The sequence below is a fragment of the Eublepharis macularius genome, chromosome 1 (genome assembly GCF_028583425.1).
Source record: "Eublepharis macularius isolate TG4126 chromosome 1, MPM_Emac_v1.0, whole genome shotgun sequence".
In the NCBI taxonomy this organism is placed as follows: domain Eukaryota; kingdom Metazoa; phylum Chordata; class Lepidosauria; order Squamata; family Eublepharidae; genus Eublepharis; species Eublepharis macularius.
Genome location: NC_072790.1, coordinates 238,024,520 through 238,043,490, shown reverse-complemented (window position 1 = coordinate 238,043,490; position 18,971 = coordinate 238,024,520). Strand labels below are relative to the sequence as shown.

At 48.1% G+C, this 18,971-nt stretch overlaps 1 protein-coding gene across 2 annotated transcripts in view; it reads right to left on the bottom strand.

The window, feature by feature from the left end:
* The window catches only part of LOC129340592 (lysosomal acid glucosylceramidase-like), a 61,409-nt gene that overhangs the window by 8,835 nt on the left and 33,603 nt on the right, over positions 1-18,971 (bottom strand). For both annotated transcript variants that reach the window (XM_054995471.1, XM_054995479.1), the window contains exons 5-9: positions 15,938-16,071; positions 6,475-6,647; positions 3,661-3,898; positions 510-734; positions 23-186 (exon numbers count right to left, since the gene is read on the bottom strand). In XM_054995471.1, the coding sequence (XP_054851446.1) occupies positions 23-186; positions 510-734; positions 3,661-3,898; positions 6,475-6,647; positions 15,938-16,071 (934 nt within the window). The remainder of the gene's footprint in view (positions 1-22; positions 187-509; positions 735-3,660; positions 3,899-6,474; positions 6,648-15,937; positions 16,072-18,971) is intronic.

The following is an 18,971-nucleotide window of genomic DNA, read 5'->3' as shown; positions in this document are numbered from 1 at the left end:
ACTGTGGAGAACCAAGCAATACCTGAAATGAGCCAGGTGGTAGAACATGGGCTGCTTGTAGAATTCATCTTTCGAGGCATCCACAAGGATGGGGCTGTCCACAAAGTTCTTGACAAAGTTTGGGCCTCCGTTCATACCCAGTGCCAGGTTCCAGTCAATCCAACCCGTGATAAAATATTTGAAGTTCTGTGGAATGGAAGTCAGTCAAAGAGCTGGGACTATGGGGAAAGGGAGAAAAGGCAGCCACCCCCAATGGTATGAAGCCCAAAGAACAGACAAAGCCTAGGGATATGTTTTGCACTCACTGTGTTGGAGGAAGGCTATGGAGGCTGGAGAATGGTGGGTTCCACCCCCAAGCCCCCAAGCAGTGACAAAAACCTGCTGCCGGCCCTGCCCTATCTCCTTTCTCCATGCCATGCTCAGTGGACCCAGTGAGAGTCTTGGTGAGTCACTGCTGGACAAGATGGACCACTGACCCAGCTAGGCTCTTCTGATGTTCTAATGTTTACCTCTATGATGTTGCAGCTGTAGTGAACGCCTCTCTCCCAGCTGCCCGTGTCAACTTTAATATCCCAAGGCAGGAATCCATTACAAGCCTCTGTGTAGAGCAGAAAATAATCTGGGAAGAGATTGTGGGTGGCCCCCAGGGTGAGTTGGGCAGAGGTCATCGCATCCAGGTACCAGTGGACTCCAATGCCTGACGCGTATTTGGCTGCACTGCTGTTCCCGAGAACCTGAAGTGGAGTAGGGAGGAGGAGGACAGTCAATATAGAACATGTTATGTGAGGTCTTTTCCCTGCAGTGTAATCCCTGTTTCCTCCCAGTGTTGCAGTTTGAATGACAAACATTTCAGGTGTTGATTCAATCACCCATGGTGCCCATCCCATCATACCTCAGGGCAGTTGCTCAACTTAAAAAGAAAAAAATTAAATGTTCACTTAAGAGTTTCCTTTTATCTGTTCTTCCCTCACCTTCTTTTAAAAAATACTTTGTCATTTGTTTTAAAGTTCCAAAAGTATTCCAGGGTCAAGAGGTTGTGACAGCACAGCTACCAGCCAATAGGTACCTCCCACAGACAAGTTTTATTCATTGACTCTCCACTGCATACAGCTATTTTTTTAAGAGCTCACCTTGGAACAAAGGTCAGTTTGAAAAAACAGCAAAAATTGCCTTTTAAAAGGAGATGGTGGTGGAGGATTAGATTAGACCAGGAAATTAATGCTGCCCGCCATTTCTCTTATCTAAAATGTCCTACTAGAGATGGGCGCAAACAGCAATACAAACTAAAAAAAGCCACGAACAGCCCAATCTGCTGTTCGCAAACAAGCTCCATTCTAAACGAACAGATGGTCGTTGCAAGCCTCATTTGTTGCTGTTTGTCAAGCCAGACAGTCTGGCACCTGCAATCAATTCCCTTGGCAACCGGAGGCAGGGACTGCCTGAGCTCTGTCTGAACTCCTGCTGTTGCCCTGGAAACCCCAATCGAAGCCCAATTTAGCTTGATAGGCAGGTCTTCCTTTCAAGTGTGGAGCTCCAAATTTGTTACAAGGAAGCAAAGAACAGGGGGGAGGGGGGCTCCCAGCTCTGCTTTTGCAGACAGTGAGGGAGAGACAGTTGCTGTTGGCATTTTGAGAGAGAGACAGGGAGAGTGCATTGGAGCTTGAATTTTCTTTGTGTGTGGTGGGGTAGGGATCTATCTCTTCAAGTTCCAGGGCTGCTGCCAGGCTCTGGACCAAGCTATTATTTATTACTGGTACCTTTCCTGCTGCCTGCTCAGGTAGGGTTTCTGGGAGTGGCGTGGTAGGGATCTTGATGGCTGGAGGAGAGCCTGCTGGCCCCCATGAACAACGAACATGTTCATGTACAGGTCATGTTTGTTGTTTGTAGATTGCAATGAACAACGAACACCATGTTTGGTTTTTTTTTCTGTTCATGCCCATGTCTATGTCCTACCCAGGTAGCTGTTAGCCTGGATGGTTTTAAAAAATAGGTACAATTCCAGTCATTCCCACACATAAGTCAAGTGACTTGAAGGGTGGGGGCCCTGAGTGGTGGGCACTGAAGCCCTAATCCAGATCACACACAAACATACCAGTAGCAATTTTAAGACCCAATTAAAGTTCTAGTCACAGAACTCCAATGTAGTTGGACCCTTCCTCCCATGGTCGTTCAAAGCACTTGTTTGGGGTTTGGCTTTTTCATCAGAAAAAGTCCACATGGCATCGGTGGCCACTCATGGTTTGAATTTTCCTTTGCTCCATACATTTTGTCTAAGGGTCACTGGCATCTCTGTACACAAAACTCTTAAAATGTCCATCCAAAAATACCTTTGCAAAGAAAAAAACATGGTAGCACTTACCTATAACTGATTTTGATTGAGCGGTCACTGGGGCAGCCCTACATGGGTACATACTTGCCCTATGCAGCAAGATTTTAGCCACATTATTTTCAATGTCATGCAGTCCCATGTATATATGGGACTGCATGATGGTATATACAGACTGTACCTGATAGGAGGGGGGACCTGGCACTTACTTTGTGCCACATCCATGTTCTTTTTTGTGCACTCCAGGCACTGACGTCATTTCAGGCCCCAGTGAAGCATGGGAGCATGCCCGTGGCCAGTGCCACAATCTCACTTCAGGAATGCCGCACATGTTCCCGGGGTGATTGCTGCTGGTGGGCAATCTCCAGGTGGCCAAAACCTCCCACTAGTCACCAGTGACCAGCGGGCAAGAAAGTAAACAGCTGGGAGATTGCCTGCCACCACCAGGCACCTGGGATCCCTAACAGGCCTGCATATGCATGTGCTGTACCCACATGGGATTGCACTGTGATTGTGATGATAAAGACATGGTCACAATGATCTGTTACTGATATTCGTCAAGTAGTCACCAGGGCAGTCCCACTTGGGTACTGCGCATGTGCACGCAGGCCTATATGTGCATACTTCCCCCTGAGACGGCACTGGTGACCAATGAAAATAATGTGACTAAAATCTTCCTGGTTCTCTGGCTGAGGCACCCAAGTGGCTGCTTGGGAAAGAGCAACGGGTGAAATACCACTGCACCATGGGAGGTTGGCTCCTTCCCAGCCACTGGGAGATGAGGGGTGTTGCCTTCTGGATGCCAGCTGAGTCAGATGTGAATTCTTTAGGCGTTGCCTCAGGGGCTCAGCTCCAGCCTGGCCAGCAGCAGTGCAGGTGGGGGTGACAGATGCACCTGGCTCAGTGTGACAAGAATAGTTTGAACCAACTGTTAGGGCTGCCAGGTCCAGGTTGGGAATTCCTGGAGATTTGGGGACAGAGCCTAGGAAGGGCAGAGTTTGGGGAGGGAGGGGCTTCAGCAGGAATGGGATGCCGTAGAGTCTGGCCTCAGACACTGCCATTTTCTCCAGTGGACCTGATCTGTCTTCTGGAGACGAGTTGCAATTCCAGGAAATCTCCAGGCTCCACCTGGCAAACCTACCAGCTATGGCATTAGGTTAGGGTCTGACCAAGAGCAGAACCTGTCAGCTGAACTTGGAAGAATGTGGAGCAGACTGACTTTGCAGTCCCTGATACTAGCAGCAACCCAGGAAGAACAACAAGTTTTACCAGTCCCAGGAAAACACCAACTGGTCTCGGCCGTCCAAGACGAGAGTCAGGATTCAATACCGTACCACTTTGGCCCAGTTGGGAAGGTGGATCCGGGCGTCATCGTGAATCACGAGATGGACATCTTTGTGGTCGCTGTTGGCCAGCGCAGGGCCCAGATCCAGATTGATAAAGTCGCGCTGCTCCTCAGGCGAGTAGTTGATGGTGGGGAAATCTTCCATGGCATAGGAGGAGCAATCTGGCTCGTTCTGAGACGTCATGGCCCAGAATGTGATGTTGTGTTCAGCGTATTTGTCCAGAAACCTGGATTCCAGCACACAGAGAGGATCGATTAGCCTCTCTTGGTCTATGTCTACATATTGGCCTGGGTGGGAGTAACTGAGGCTGTTACCACGGCTTGAAAGTGCCTGGTCCACTCCAGACTCCTTCCATAGATTCTTTGGTCTCATTAAATTAGATATCCAAGCTTCTAGTCCTTACCCCACCTTTCTAGACCTTTCTACCTTTCTAGTCCTCTAGGCCTCCAAGGTTGCATGTGAGGTTTCCCTCTCTTCTAGTTTATCTTTGCAACTGGGTCGCCAACATCCAGGTGGTGGCTGGAGATCTCCCAGGATTCCAACTGATCTCCATGCCACAAAGATCCATTCCTAAGGTTGCCAGGTCCCTATACCCTCGCAGCAGTTTTGGGGAAACCTGGCAGTTACCTTGTGCCAGCAGATGGCTCCGGGGCCAGTGCAATGACATCACTCCCAGAAGTGCAGTCAGCGCGCCAGCTAAGAGAGTGCTCCCACACTTCATCTGGGGCCGATTCGGCCCCTTTGGGACACAAAATCAGCCCCAAATAAAGCACGGGAACGCTCCCATGGCCGGCCCAACAAAGTCACTTCTGGGAGCGATGTTGTCGTGTGTGCTCCTGGGGTGCCTGCCTGTAGCAGACGACCTCTGGGGGCTTGCCACCTCCTGCTGATCGCTGGTGGATTGGCGGGCAAGGGATTGACGGGCACCTGAGAACTCTACTAGCAACCGTAAAACCCTGTGAGGCGGATTCAGCTGAGCAAAAGCAACTGGCTCGGGGTCATCAGGAAAACTCATGGCAGAGAGGGGATTTGAACTCAAACCTCCACAATTTTAATCTGACTGTCAAACTACCACACCATTCCTTTTATATCTGTAAACCTTTTCTTTATTATTAAAAAAATATATATAGACTGTTTCCCCTCCGCTTTGAGGCTTTCGGTTTTGGAACACTGCCCTCTAGTGGGAGGTGATTTCTGGAGAGCCTCTCTGGGGAGGGCTGCCTGACATGAGAAAAGAAAAGGGCTGACGGGCTCTCTCTTCCAAAAAGATAAGCCGTTTCAGAGGAGGGGTCGCCATTTTTCTAGTTTGGTGTAGTGGTTAAGAGCACCAAACTGAGAACCAGTTTGGTGTAGTGGTTAAGAGCACGGGACTCTAATCTGGAGAACCGGGTTTGATTCCCCACTCCTCCATGAAGCCAGCTGGGTGACCTTGGGCGAGTCACAGTTCTCTGGATCTCTCTCAGCCTCACCTACCTCACAGGGTGATTGTTGTGGGGTAATAATAACACTTTGTAAACCGCTCTGAGTGGGCATTAAGTTGTCCTGAAGGGCGGTATATAAATCGAATGTTGTTGTTGTTGTTGCTGTTGTTGTTGTTGTTGTTGTTGTTATTAGTGCAGTTGTTCCACAGGCAAAGGCAACTTATGCAGCAGTTCAGATGACAGAAGAGTGGGGAGAGCAGGATTTGGCCTGGGGAGGGACTTCAACAAGGCACAATGCCATACAGTTCACCCTCCAAAGCTTTTCCCTGGAGAAAACAGCAGCTTTGGAGGTAGGATTCTCAACCGCCAGGTGGTGGCTGGAGATCTCCTGAAATTGCAACTCATCTCCAGGTGTCAATTCCCCAGAAAATGGCTTTCGGAGGTGGACTGTATGGCATTATACCTAGCTGAGATCTCTCCCCTTCTCAAATCCTGCCTTCCCTAGCCTCCACTGCTAAAATCTTCAGAAATCCCCCTAGTCAGAGCTGGCAACCCTATTTGGAGGGTGGACTGTACATAGAGTTGCCGGGCCTGGCAACCAGTGGGAGGGCAGGAGGTCAAGGAAGTGGATGTGGGTGTGTGACGTTACCAACGTCAATATGTCACTTCCACAACCTGGAAGTGACAGTGGTCGCTCTAGGAAAGACCACAACTCTGTGGTAAAACTCTCTGGCAATTCCTAGAGCTACTTTTATCCCTTACAGGTTGTACCCAGAAGTGACATGCCGTCTACTAGGCCAAAGCCTTTTTTACCCTTATTTTTCTGCTAGAGCATAAATGGACCGAATCACAGGGAGAGTGCCTGCCAACTGGGCACGTGGTCACCCTAGCTGAGGGGAAGTATTGAGTAGCCACGTTTTTCTAAATCAGCCCACAGAGCCATCACTCTATAAGGAATGCCAAGCAACTCTCAAGAGACTTCACTTCATGAGTAAAAGTTCTTTATTGATAAGATGCCAGCGTCATACACTTACGCCATCCTTGCTAGGACTGGTGGCTACAGACAAGTATCAAGCAGATATAGGTTCCCCAAGGCTACGCCTAAATTCCGCCCCCCCTTTCTCCTAACAGTCCTCTAACTCTGCAGACAGGACAACAGGCTGTGTGATTCATAGACTGCTCAAGGTCAAGCAGGCTCCCAGGTTCAGGAGACATTACAACAAACAACTCCCAGTTTCCCACCCTGGGTTCAAATAACAGAATCACCCCAACAGCATCAGCTTCAGCTTCAGCTATTGAATATAACAGGTGATCCTGAACACCTGACACAGTCAGCCAACTCCTATTTACCCCCAAGCCCTGCAGATGCATGTGTGGTTACCTGATTAAGTAGTTGGCCCAGGTCTTGTGGTATTTGTCTCCTGCTTTCCCTTTCAACTTTCCTTTCCCCTTTACGTTGTCATTGGTCTTCAGCCAGGCGGGCCCCGTCCAAGGGGTGGCAACTAGGGAGATGGGCTGCTTAGATAAGGCCATGATGCGATGGAGGAGAGGGATCTATGGGGAGAGGTAATGGGAGCCCTATAAGCAGATGGCAGCTAGTGCAGAATTCCGCAGCACTTCCAGGTTGCAGAAGCTGCAGCTAGTGCAGAATCCAGTGGTTAAACTGCTGGTCAAGTCCAGCTCCCGGGAACATGAGAACCTGATATTACAGCAATGACACTGGCTAACCATCCACTCCCAAGCCCAATTCAAGGTGCTGGGTTGGTCCTTTTAAGCCCTACACAGCATAGAACAATGATATCCAAAGGACCAGGGCTTTTTTTCAGCTGGAACGCGGTGGAACAGAGTTCCAGAACCTCTTGAAAATGGTCACATGGCTGGTGGCCCCGCCCCCTGATCTCCAGACAGAGGGGAGTTTAGACTGCGGTGCAGGGGGCAGTCTAAACTCCCCTCTGTCTGGAGATCAGGGGGCGGGGCCACCAGCCATGTGACCATTTTCGCCGAGGGCGATTTAAACTTTTAAAAACTCCCCCCTTGTTCCAGCTGACCCAAAGTGACATCATTGGCCCTGGGAGCATGCGTGCACTTTGCGTGTGCACATGTGGTACCAGGGGCACCAACTCCCGCCAAGAGTTGCCCCCTGTGCTGGCAACCCACTGAGTTCCACCACCTCTTTTGCCAGAAAAAAAGTCCCTGCAAAGGACCATTTTCTCCCATATGTTCCTGTTTGGGAGTTAAAATTGCTGGGCAATAATTTCCCATCGACCAAAGAAGCTCATTGGTGTGTACACGACAGAGGGCCTTTTCGGTGGCAGCCCCCTAATTATGGAGCAACCATTCCGCGGAGGCGTGCCTCGCCTCCTCACAGTCGTCAGGAAGCGGCTGAAGATGTTTTTATTCAGGACAGCATTTGATTAGTTTTTCTACTAACTGGTCGTTTTAAATTGGGATTTTAATTTGATGCCTTTTCTGTGTTTTAATGTTTGCTATAAGCCACCTTGAGTGCTGTGAGGTAAAAAGGCGACCAGTAAATGTTTTAAATAAATAAATAATTTCATCAGGATCCAAAGAACAGTATATTTGTTGCCATTGTGAGCACCTGGAAATCACCTAAGAGACAAGCAAATGGAGAAACAGGCCTTCTAAATGTATAATATCCTGAAGGGGAGATCTGCACAGAAGGGAAGACGTTTCCAGTCATTTATCTCCTCCTTCCCCAATTCCTCTCAGGCACCCCAACTTTGAAATTATAATCATCATCCCAGATTTCAGGGGGGTTTCCGTGTCGCGTGCAGCAGCCGAAAGAATAAAACAGTTGGGTTGCCGGGAAACCAGTGAGAGGATTATGGGTGGGAATATTGGGGCCTGCTGTGGCATCACATCACTTCTGGTAAAAAGAATGGAAGTGACATAGGCAGGGGTCATTTCATAGAAAAAGAGCTGCAGGAACTCATTAGAATAACTTATTAGCACAACTCATTAGCATATGCCATGACCCTTGCCATCACCGGAAGTGTGTCATTAGCATAACTGATTTGCATATGCCATACCCCCTGACATCACCTATCCTGCCTGTTTTGGACCCGATCCTGGCCATTCAGGGCCAAAATTGGGCCCAAAATGGCAAAAGGGAGCTGAAAAGGGGCCCAAAATGGTCAGGATTGGGCCACTGCTGAGCAGGAGAGTGAGCCATCACCCGTCAGAGGCCCAATCCTGGCCATTTTGGGACCAATCCTGGCCATTTTGGGCCCAAATTGCGCTGTTTCGGCCCCGATCCAGGCTGAAACAGGCCCAAAATGGCCGAAAATCAGGTGGGCGGGCCACCTGACATGTGACCTTTTTGGAGAACTACCGGAACTGCGTTCCTGCATGTTCCCCCTCAAAATGAGCCCTGGACATAGGTAGCTTTAGGAGCTCCCACTTTTGAAAGCAACTGAACAGTGACTAGAAGCAACGTTGTGCTGCACATGACACTGTGGGGTTTTTTCCTTGAATTTTTACCTTACCATAATGGGAACAGAGTGCAGGGGATCTCCTGCCACCCTTGGGGAAATGCGAGCATTGTGGCACCTTGTACAGTAACAGCTAAAATCCTGTGTGGAGAAACAGCCTCCACCCTAGAAGGCACCTTGATATAGTACTACTGGGGCTGCACTCTGCACATAACCCCAGAGGCTGCAATACAAATGGCCGACAAAAGGAAAACTAGAAGAGATGCTGTGTCATCTTTCTCCCAGGCACAGAACTCTCCAGCTCTTAAGTATGGCCAAAGTAAGCACAAAAAGTTTAACACTGCTGTACCATCACTCTTAAAGGAGACAGATTTGCAGTCTCTTAACATTGCGAAGCACCTAGAGATGCTCAAGTGAACCTCATTTCATGTGTCCCCCCCCTCTTCCAACTTTCCATGCACTCACTCACACAGTCACACTTCAATTTGCTCTGCGTGAATACATTCACCCGTTTGATATCAGTTCCTCCTCAACTGCTAAAAGTATTAAAGTTTCCCCCCTCCTACATCCATTCATTGAAATGCAGATCTTGACACTTTCTCACACCTTAAAGAAAGGCACATCGGTAAGTCAAATGAGCCTACGGTACTTGTTCTTGCAGTGAAAACAGAAGTGAATGCAATCACACAAAGGGAGCTCCAGTGAAAGCAACATGCACATGCATGAAGAACAGCCTATCTGTGAATTGAGGACCACACATAAATCCTGCACTTGAGCATCCCCAGGTAATTCGCAACATGTAGAGAGACTGTTGGAAAGCCAAAAGGGTAGACTTTACTGAATTTACTGTAATTCAGGACTAGGGTTTTTTTCCAGGTATGCTATCAAAAAAAGAGAGAGAGGAGTCATTCTGTATTCACATCCAAGTTACAGTTATGTCGAGTAATAAAAAACTTTCTAGGTATAATATTTTTAGACGATTGACTTACATTCAGGGTTGTCTTCCTTTTGAGTAAATGCAGTAATATCTTCCTTTCAGGTCACAAAGTCCAAAATGATTCTGAGGGGTGGTGCTGGTGGATTTTTCAAGAGAAGATTAGTGGGGGGGTTTTGCGCAGGTGATAAGTTTGGCCCTATAGCTCTTTGGGTGTTCTTCCACATTCTGGACAATTCCCCTTCAGATTTCAGTGCGGCGTTTCAAGGGTTCTCTTCTGAATTGTCATCTTACTCTTTTTCTGTTAGTAAGAGAACCCTTGAAACGCCGCACTGAAATCTGAAGAAGTAAATCATCTAGAATTTGGAAGAAAATCGGAAGAGCTATGGGGCCAAACACGACAAAATTCACCCATGCAAAAAAGTCTTATTGTTAGGGAATTTTTGTAACCTTTTAGCCAAATATGAGCTCTATTGAAGCAGACCTTTTTACACAGAAGCTAGAATCCTTCATACAGAGAACATTCTTTCTTTAGATTAGGAATCATAAGATTAAAAGTCATAGTAACCTTACAATAATCACAGGAATGTTAACATTCTTTGTTTTCCTTCTCTCTAATCAAGAATTAGCCTTGGAAAACAGTCTCTCTCTTAAGTCGCACACTTAAGAAGTAAGGCACCGTACTTTTTGACATGTTCATATCCGGAAGAATTTACTGTCTTGTCATCCAGACCCATCAGGTGCCATAATTCCTGAAGGCAGCATTTCCAAAGAATTATTTGTATAAACCCTGTGTTAAATTTTGATCTTTTATTCTGTAAACAATTAGCTTTGAAAGATTTAAAAGATTCTCTGCTGTGACTGATCTTTATGCATATGTCAGAACATGGCATTGCATCTGGGTTTTATTGCTAATAAAGCGGATTATTCTCTATGGATCACTATTTTGGTGTCTTAGTTACTTGTGGGTGACAGCTGTTGGGAAATGTAATCTGAACACAGAGTACCTTTAAACAGGGCGTTTTTTCTGGGAAAAGAGGTGGTGGAACTCGGTGGTGGACAGCACAGTGACATCACTTTGGGTTAGCTGGAACAAGGGGGGAGTTTTTAAAAGTTTAAATCACCTTTGGCGAAAATGGTCACATGGCCAGTGGCCCCGCCCCTGATCTTCAGACAGAGGGGAGTTGAGATTGCCCTCTACGCTGTGGCACAGAGGGCGAGCTAAACTCCCCTCTGTCTGGAGATCAGGGGGTGGGGCCACCGGCCATGTGACCATTTTCAAGAGGTGCCGGAACTCCATTCCACCATGTTCCTGCTGAAAAAAAGCCCTACCTTTAAAGAAATTTTTCCTTAACACTTATAAATCCTCAGGACACAAGTAAGAATCATTCTTCTCCTTATTCATCTTCCATGGCTATTGTACCCACTCACAAGCTCCAAGTGATGGGCAAGGTAGTGTCATTCAGTCCAGAGTCAGGGTCCCAGAAGTCGGGTAAGGTGGAGCCATCCCGTCTCGTCCCGTCCACGGTCACAGTTCCAGGAGTCAGGCAAGGCACATTTACTGGTTTCGCAGCTATCATACACATTGTGTCCAACCTAACTGCCTCTCTTGGTTGGTTTTATAGCTGTATGCCTAAGAGCCATGCTTGCAGCCTGCTGCTCTGGAGGAATCCCGCATCTACTCATCTCCACCATCAGCAAGCCGCTGATGCTGGACCAGGAGGTATGCACTTTGCCATTTTGCCTGCAGCTCTGTTCTCCTCCTCCGTCTGAGGTGCTCTAAGGGTGTAGGTGATGCAGGAGGACTGGGAATGGCCCACTGAGGATCAACTGATAAACTAGAGCTGGAGGGTCTTGGGAGCTTTGCATCAGCTGTTGGCTGTGAATCTTGACAAGCCTGCAGCTCATTTTCCTGCTGGTCGGCTTCTGTTAACTCAGGGCTGGCTGCACAGGGCTCCTCTTCTCCCAAGATCAAAAAGAGTCCAGTAGCACCTTTAAGACTAACCAACTTTATTGTAGCATAAGCTTTCGAGAATCAGAGTTCTCCTCGACAGATGCATCTGACGAAGAGAACTGTGATTCTCGAAAGCTTATGCTACAATAAAGTTGGTTAGTCTTAAAGGTGCTACTGGACTCTTTTTGATTTTGCTACTACAGACTAACATCGTCTGTATTATCTATGCCAATAAAGGTTGCTGTGCTGTGCTGTGCTGTGCTGTGCTGTGACTAACACGGCTAACTCCTCTGCATCTTCTCCCAAGGAGTTCTTGCTATTGTGGTTGATTCATGACAGCTGGGGACCAAGCCACGAAGGACTAAATTTTTACCTTTGGACATCATCTTGTCCACGTAGCGAGGGACAATAAGGAGGAGTTCTAACTCTGAGAATTAAAAGTAATGGAAGGACTTCAAATGCCGTAGCTTCCAGATTTATTAGCCTATCCTAATTCATCATTATTTAGGATGAGTGGAGAGTTTAGGATTTAGAAGACGGTGTCTTTTCATCTTTTATTTATAAACCTGATGTTTAAACAGACCGTGCTACTCTTTTTATTTTTGCTTATTAAAGCCCGATCTCTGTAAAGACACCACACCTCTTCAGTCTGGCTATCCAAAGAGCAGCAAAGGGGAAGGGCAGCAGGTGAGTGCACCACCCCTCGAATACAATCACACAAAATAGTGGAGGAGCAATTTGTCATCCTCTCTGGCTGCTCCATGGGATGCAGAAGACATAGCAATTAGGTCTAAACAGCAACACAGATCTGGAGGGCTCGATCTAAAAATCCATCATATTCTCAGAGCTTTTTTCTGGGGAAAGAGGTGGTGGAACTCAGGACTGCACAATGATGTCACTTTGGGTCAGCTGGAACAAGGGGGGAGTTTTTAAAAGTTTAAATCGCCCTTGGTGAAAATGGTCACATGGCCGGTGGCCCCGCCCCCTGATCTCCAGACTGAGGAGAGTTTAGATTGCCCTCCGCACCACTGGCGCAGAGGGCAATCTAAACTCTCCTCTGTCTGGAGATCAGGGGGCGGGGCCACCGGCCATGTGACCATTTTCAAGAGGTGCCAGAACTCCGTTCCACCGCATTCCAGCGGGAAAAAAGCCCTGGATATTCTCAAATTTGCTAGTGACAGCGGTTTACTATCCTGTGAGTAGTTTGATTCCTCTTGGGAGTAAGGGAAAGGCTGGAGCAGAAATTTGGGGCAGCAGTGAAGTTTTTGACTTCTCAGAATCAAGAAAGAAGGGGGCTTGCGAATCTGTTCCTTCACACCCTGTATGGAACATCCATACACTAATTTGATTAAGTAAAAGTGAATTGATTTAACTCCCATGAGGGAAGGAAAGCTATCGAGTATGAAGACCTCTGGAGCTGGGGCCTAATGGCCAGTACTGTTTTGCTTTTAAAAACTGCGCTTCTATATAAGATTGCATTCATTTCCACCAATTCCCCCCGAAGACTTGGGAGAACCCCCCTAATAGATGCAAACAGCGTCACCCAAAAAGCCCTGCTAGTTATTGCTGCCAAGGGAGTAGATTTCTTTCTGAGATTTGGGGTGAATCTCTCACACATTTACAGGGAACAGAAAGATTTAGCATGTTTCATTTCTGATTGGTCAAGCTGGTCCGTTAGTGGGTTATTTAAACCACTTACATTGGCCTTTAGCTTAGAATCAAGATGACGAGGGACTGAGATGTGGTGAACTTTAATCGGTTAACAGATCTAGCAGAAGAGAATAAAATGCTGGCTTTGCTTTCCTCAGAGTGAGAGTCAGTTAGCATTTGTCAAGATTCAGTAGGACCTGGTGGAAGCAAAAGACATGAATACATGTCCTGAAGATGAAGCTGAGGTTGGTTCCCAGTTCCCAGTTCCCAGTTTCTCATTCACAGTTCCTACATCCTTATTGGCTTCCTTACTACCAGGGCCGGATCGACGGGGGGGCAGGGGGAGTAGTCTGCCCCCGGCGCCACCAAGGATGGAGCGCCGGGTGCAGCCGCCAGCCGCCAGGAGCGCGCGGGCAGCAGTGCGGGGGGCTGGGAGGCCGCCCACACCATTCACCTGCCCCACAGGACGGGCGGCTGGCCACCCCCTGTTCTGCGGGGCAGGCGAATGGCACAGGCGGCTTCCCAGCCACCCGCGCTGCCTCCACCAACTCTGCAGCATGCCATGGCAGCACACTCCTCCCTGTGTGATGACATCACGGAAGTGACGTCATCATGCAGTGGTGGGAGTGCGTGCGTGCTGTGTGCGCGTGCACAGAACTAGATCCGGCCCTGCTTATTACCTCAAAACAAAGACTGTAGGAGCACATATCATGTACCTCCGTATTCAGCGGACTCTCCACTCTAAGTGGACATATACTGGGTCCTCCTACAAAGCCCAGGTCTTGAGTTAACAACTTCAAAGTAGGGTAAGAGATACAAGCCCTCTGCACCCCAAAAAAATCTTGCATGGCCCTGTGCTCACATTACACAGCCCTGTGCTCACTAGACTGAGGGCTTGTATCTCTTACCCTACTTTGAAGCTGTTAACTCAAGACCTGGGCTTTGTAGGAGGACCCAGTATATGTCCACTTAGAGTGGAGAGTCTGCTGAATACGGAAGTGTGTTATATGTGCTCCTACAGTCTTTATTTTGGGGTACAGAGCTTTTCAACTTCCCCAAAATTTGTGACTAGAAACTGTGAACTGGCTCTGCCAATAAGGAACCAGAAACTGTGAAACTAGGAACTGGGAACTGGCTCTGCCAATAAGGAACTAGGAACTGGGAACCAACTTGTGAACTGGGAACTGGCTCTGCCAATAAGGAACTAGGAACTGGGCACCAACTTCAACTTCGTGTCCTGAAGAAAGGACAGCAGAGGAAGGGCTGTGCAAAGGAAAAGACTGGCAATCTGGCAAAAGGAAATGAAAGGAAGACGGAGGCTGAAAAAAAAGGAGCCAAGGTATCATTTGAGGAAGAGGTGGTCTTCCAGGTGTCGTTAATCGAGTGTCTTTGGTGAACAGTCATACACATAAGGAAATCACTTGCTTCATACATGTGCCACTGTCTTCAAGATATGCAATGAGCCAAGGAAGAACATGACAAGAAAGAAGATTTCAGAGCAGTGTAAAGAAGGATTTCTGAATGCTGGCTTGGGATGGAGACTAGGGAAACAGGGAATGGCTCTTTGAATTCAATTAAGAGGAAGAACTTGCATAGGAATTGCCACCTCCCTTAGCTACAATGAAATTTAATAAGGTGTACCTGCATAACAAATGTCTCAATAAATACTCATGCTATTCATCTGTATCTTAATAAAATGTTTTTTACTAGAAACAAAGCCCGTTGTGCAAATAAATACAACGGGCTCTAGAAAGCTGGGGCTGGGGAGGGCTGGTGTGTGTGGGGGTCTGGGGAGGGCTGGCAGGTGGAGGGGCAAGAGGGGTCTGGGGAGGGGTGAGAGGCAGGAGGGGTCTGCAGAGGATTGGCAGGTAGAGGGGCAAAGGGGGATCTGGGGAGGGTTGGCAGGTAGGGGGCAAGGGGGTCTGGGGAGGATTGGCAAGTGGAGGGGCAAGAGGGATCTGGGGAGGGCTGAGAGGCAGGAGGGGTCTGGGGAGAATTGGCAGGTGGAGGGGCAAGGGGGGTCTGGGGAGGGCTGAGAGGCAGGAGGGATCTGGGGAGGATTGGCAGGTGGAGGAGCAAGGGGGGTCTGGGGAGGGCTGAGATGCGGGGGGCAATGCGCCTGTAACCTTGTGAACCCCGCTGGAGCCAGGGTGCACTGCACCCCAGCTCCACCAAGAGTGGTGCAGCCCTGCTTCAGCGGGGCTCAGAGGGTGGCAGGTGCTTCACCTCCGCCTCGTCCCCACTGAGAGTGGTGTGGCACGGCTCCGGTGGGGATAAGAGGGCGCCGGGTGCCTCACCTCTCCCGTGTCACCCAGGCCCCGCCGAGAGCACCCTCTCAGCCCTACCGGAGTCGTGCCACATGCTTTTCTTCCACCGTGTCACCTCATCCCCACTTAGAGCGGCGTGGCACAGCTCCATTGAGGCTGATAGGGCACCATGTGCCTCGCCTCTGCCACATCGCCCGGTCCCTGCCAAGAGCAGCACGGTGCAGCTCCGGTGGGGCTGAGGGGGCACTGGGCGCCTCACCTCCCCCACGTCGCCTTGTCCCCACCAAGAGCAGCATGGCGCAGCTCCGGGGGCTGAGAGGGCGCTGGGCACTTCACCCCGTTGCCCGGGCTCCGCTGGGGCTTACAGGCATGGCACTTTTCCTGCGCCGCCCTCCCCCTCCAGCTGGGCTACGTAACCTGGCGGCAGAGGGCCGGGCAGAGGTGGTGTTCCATGGCACCCTTTTATCCTGGTGTGCCCGCGCAGGCGTCATCAGAAAGACGCTAAGGGAATTATATAGTAGGATTTGGTTCCTTATTACTTGGTCTCAGTTTCTCTCTATCTTGCCATCTGGCGTGGCTTTACTCACTCTGAGCTCGGTATCCTCCTCCACCAAGTTGAAATACTTCAGGTCAAAATCGTACTGGATGTCGTCGTATGAATAAGGGCGCGTGGAGAAATCGGATGCCGCAATGGGCCACCGCAAAAGGTTGTACTCGATGCCTGCAGAGACAAGATAGGAAAGGCAGTCTAGACAAAACTGCTTTATGCCACTCCTCCAGCTGACTGGCAACTGCTCTCCAGGGTCTCGAGCAATGGAAGATGTCTATCCCTGCACGTTCTTTTGACGGGACGTGCCAGAGTCTGCGCCTGGGACCTTCTGCATGCAAAGTCAGTGGTTTTTTTACTAGTAAACTGCAGCCTCTGAAGTTGCCTTACACCAGCACAGACCATACCAGGCTAGATGGACCAGTGGCACAGGTCAGTAGAAAGTGGATCCCACGTGTTCAAGAAAGACCTACTAAGATCTAAAATGTAGGAAGGGATTTCTAGACATCACCTTTGCAGGTGCCTAATTCAAAACCTGACCAGACTTGCGTAGCCCAGGCAAGTCTGAACTTGTCAAACCGTAACTACTCAAGTAACACCAATGTCCTTTTAAATTAAATGTTATAATTTGGTGTCAGCAGCGGTTCAACAAATTAAATTACAGTACATTCACAATGGTCTAATGTAAACAATTAATGCCACAAACAGATGACTGTCATGTCTGTAGCCCCTACACCCATGTCATAAATCCCAGGGTCACTAAATGCTAATGTTACTATGTTACTGTCTGATTTCATACTGCAACTGCTAAGTACATCATTGGTTAATTTCATAAACTGTATGCAACACTTTGGCTGATTCCGCACACGTTGGATAATGCACTTTCAGTGCACTTTAGCAATCGTTCGGAAGTGGATTTTTTGTTTCACACATGGAAAATTCAGTTCCAAATGATCTCTAAAGAGGACTGGAAGTGCATTATCCAACATGTGTGTAATCAGTCTTCCATTTTCTCCCTCTCACGCAGCTGAGGGAGCTGTGGCTAATCTATCTCTTTGAAGCTCAGTAGAATGACCTTGCAAGGTCTGTAATGTCTGAAAGGTTACAGTTCTCTATATCTTGTCTAATTAATGTGTAAACTCCAGAAAAGTTTCCCAGACTCCTTCCCATCCAAACCTGTGGTTTAGAAGGGAGGGGAATGGTTGAGTATTTAGATCTGTAATTTTGTCAAGTCTTTATTCCTTTCAAAGAAGCTGTACTACTTATTTATTATTTTATTATATTAGATTTTTAGTCCGCCCTCCCCGCCAGGCGGGCTCAGGGCAGAGTACAACATTTCAAATTACATAAATACAGTTGAAAACAGATAAAACAGTATACAAATAACATTAAAACAACTTTATACAATACAGCTTCTCTTCAGATGGCGATGATAAAATACTGCTTTTCAAGCCCTGGCTCATATGTGGGGTGGTGGACAGATCTTTAGTGTGGCCAGTGGGGGCCCAACCTAGCCTCCACCATATGCCTGGCAGAACATCTCTGTCTTAGAGGCCCAGCAGAAAGATAGCAAATCCCACCGGGCCCTGGTTTCTTCAGACAGAGAGTTCCACCAGGTCGGTGCCAGGACCGAAAAGGCCCTGGCTCTGGTCGAGGCCAGGTGGGCCTCCCTTGGGCCAGGGACCACCAACAGTTGTTTATTTGTTGAACAAAGCATCCTCTGGGGTACATATGGGGAGAGGCGGTCCTGCAGATATGCTGGGCCCAGTCCACATAGGGCTTTATAGGTCAACACCAAAACCTTGAACCGGACCCGGTACTCAACAGGTAACCAGTGCAGCTGGTGTAGTATAGGTGTTGTATGTTCCCTAACTGGGGCCCTTGCAATTACTTGCACAGCTGCATTTTGGACCAGCTGTAGCCTCCAGATCAGGCCCAGGGGAAGCCCTGTGTAGAGCGAGTTGCAGTAGTCTAATCTAGATGTGACCGTTGCTTGGATCACTGCAGTTAAGTCATGGGTTGATAGGGAGGGGACAAGCTGCTGTGCCTGTCTTAGATAGAAAAATAAAGACCGGGCAACCGCTGCAACCTGTGCCTCCATAGTCAGGGAGGCATCCAGTATCACCCCCAGGCTCCTAACTCTCGAAACTGGCGCAAGTAGTGCTCCATCAAGAGCGGGGAGCTGGAGTCCCATGCCCATGGCCCCCAGACCCACATGCAGGACCTCCGCCTTCGTGGGATTTCATTTCAACTTGGATGCTTCTTTGGCTCTAAGTACATTTATGGACCTGATTCTATGCAAAGATCTGATTTCAGAATAAAAGTCATTTAACCAAGGACCTGTGTCTTGCTGAAATGATCCAGGGATCTGCCTGCCTTAGCTTATCATCCATATTCTAACAACAACAGTACAACGGGCTTCCCGTATTAATCCCGTTTCTGGATTCCAGTTCCTTCATCCGGTTAAGTATAAAGAAATCTTCAACAGGATACATTTTACTTTCTCTCATGTAAATGTCTTTAGTCATTAATTGCTTCAAAAATACAAAGGGCAATGCTACAAAAAAAAATACAAGGTGTAGACACTCAATAACAATGTCCAGTAGTATCATATCAAAGTGTAAAAATAAATTAAATCCAGAAACTTCTTACCACGCCTACATGTGTTAATACAAGTCTGAAATTGTTCTCAGTTACAATTCAACTTCAGTTCAAGATTATGTCAGAGATAGCAATAGACTCAAGGAGCAATTCATTCAGAAGGGCTGTCCATGTAAAGTCACTGAAGGAGCTAAGAGGAGGGCTAGGAAGATACATCAGCGTACACTATTGCAGGATGTTGTTACACCCAAGAGTAAGGATATTTCCTGTGCTTTCCAATATTCACATCTAGTGTATTCCATCAAATAAATTATTCACAGATATTGGCATCTTGTTTCTGATTGGGCAGGGTGTGACAATAAACCACTAATCGGGTTTTGCAAAACAAGGAGTAGTAGGGTCTTTCTGGTCAAAGTTGATTTGAAAGATTTTCTAGACTAGGCCATTTCAAGTGTATGAACTGTTCAGTCTGC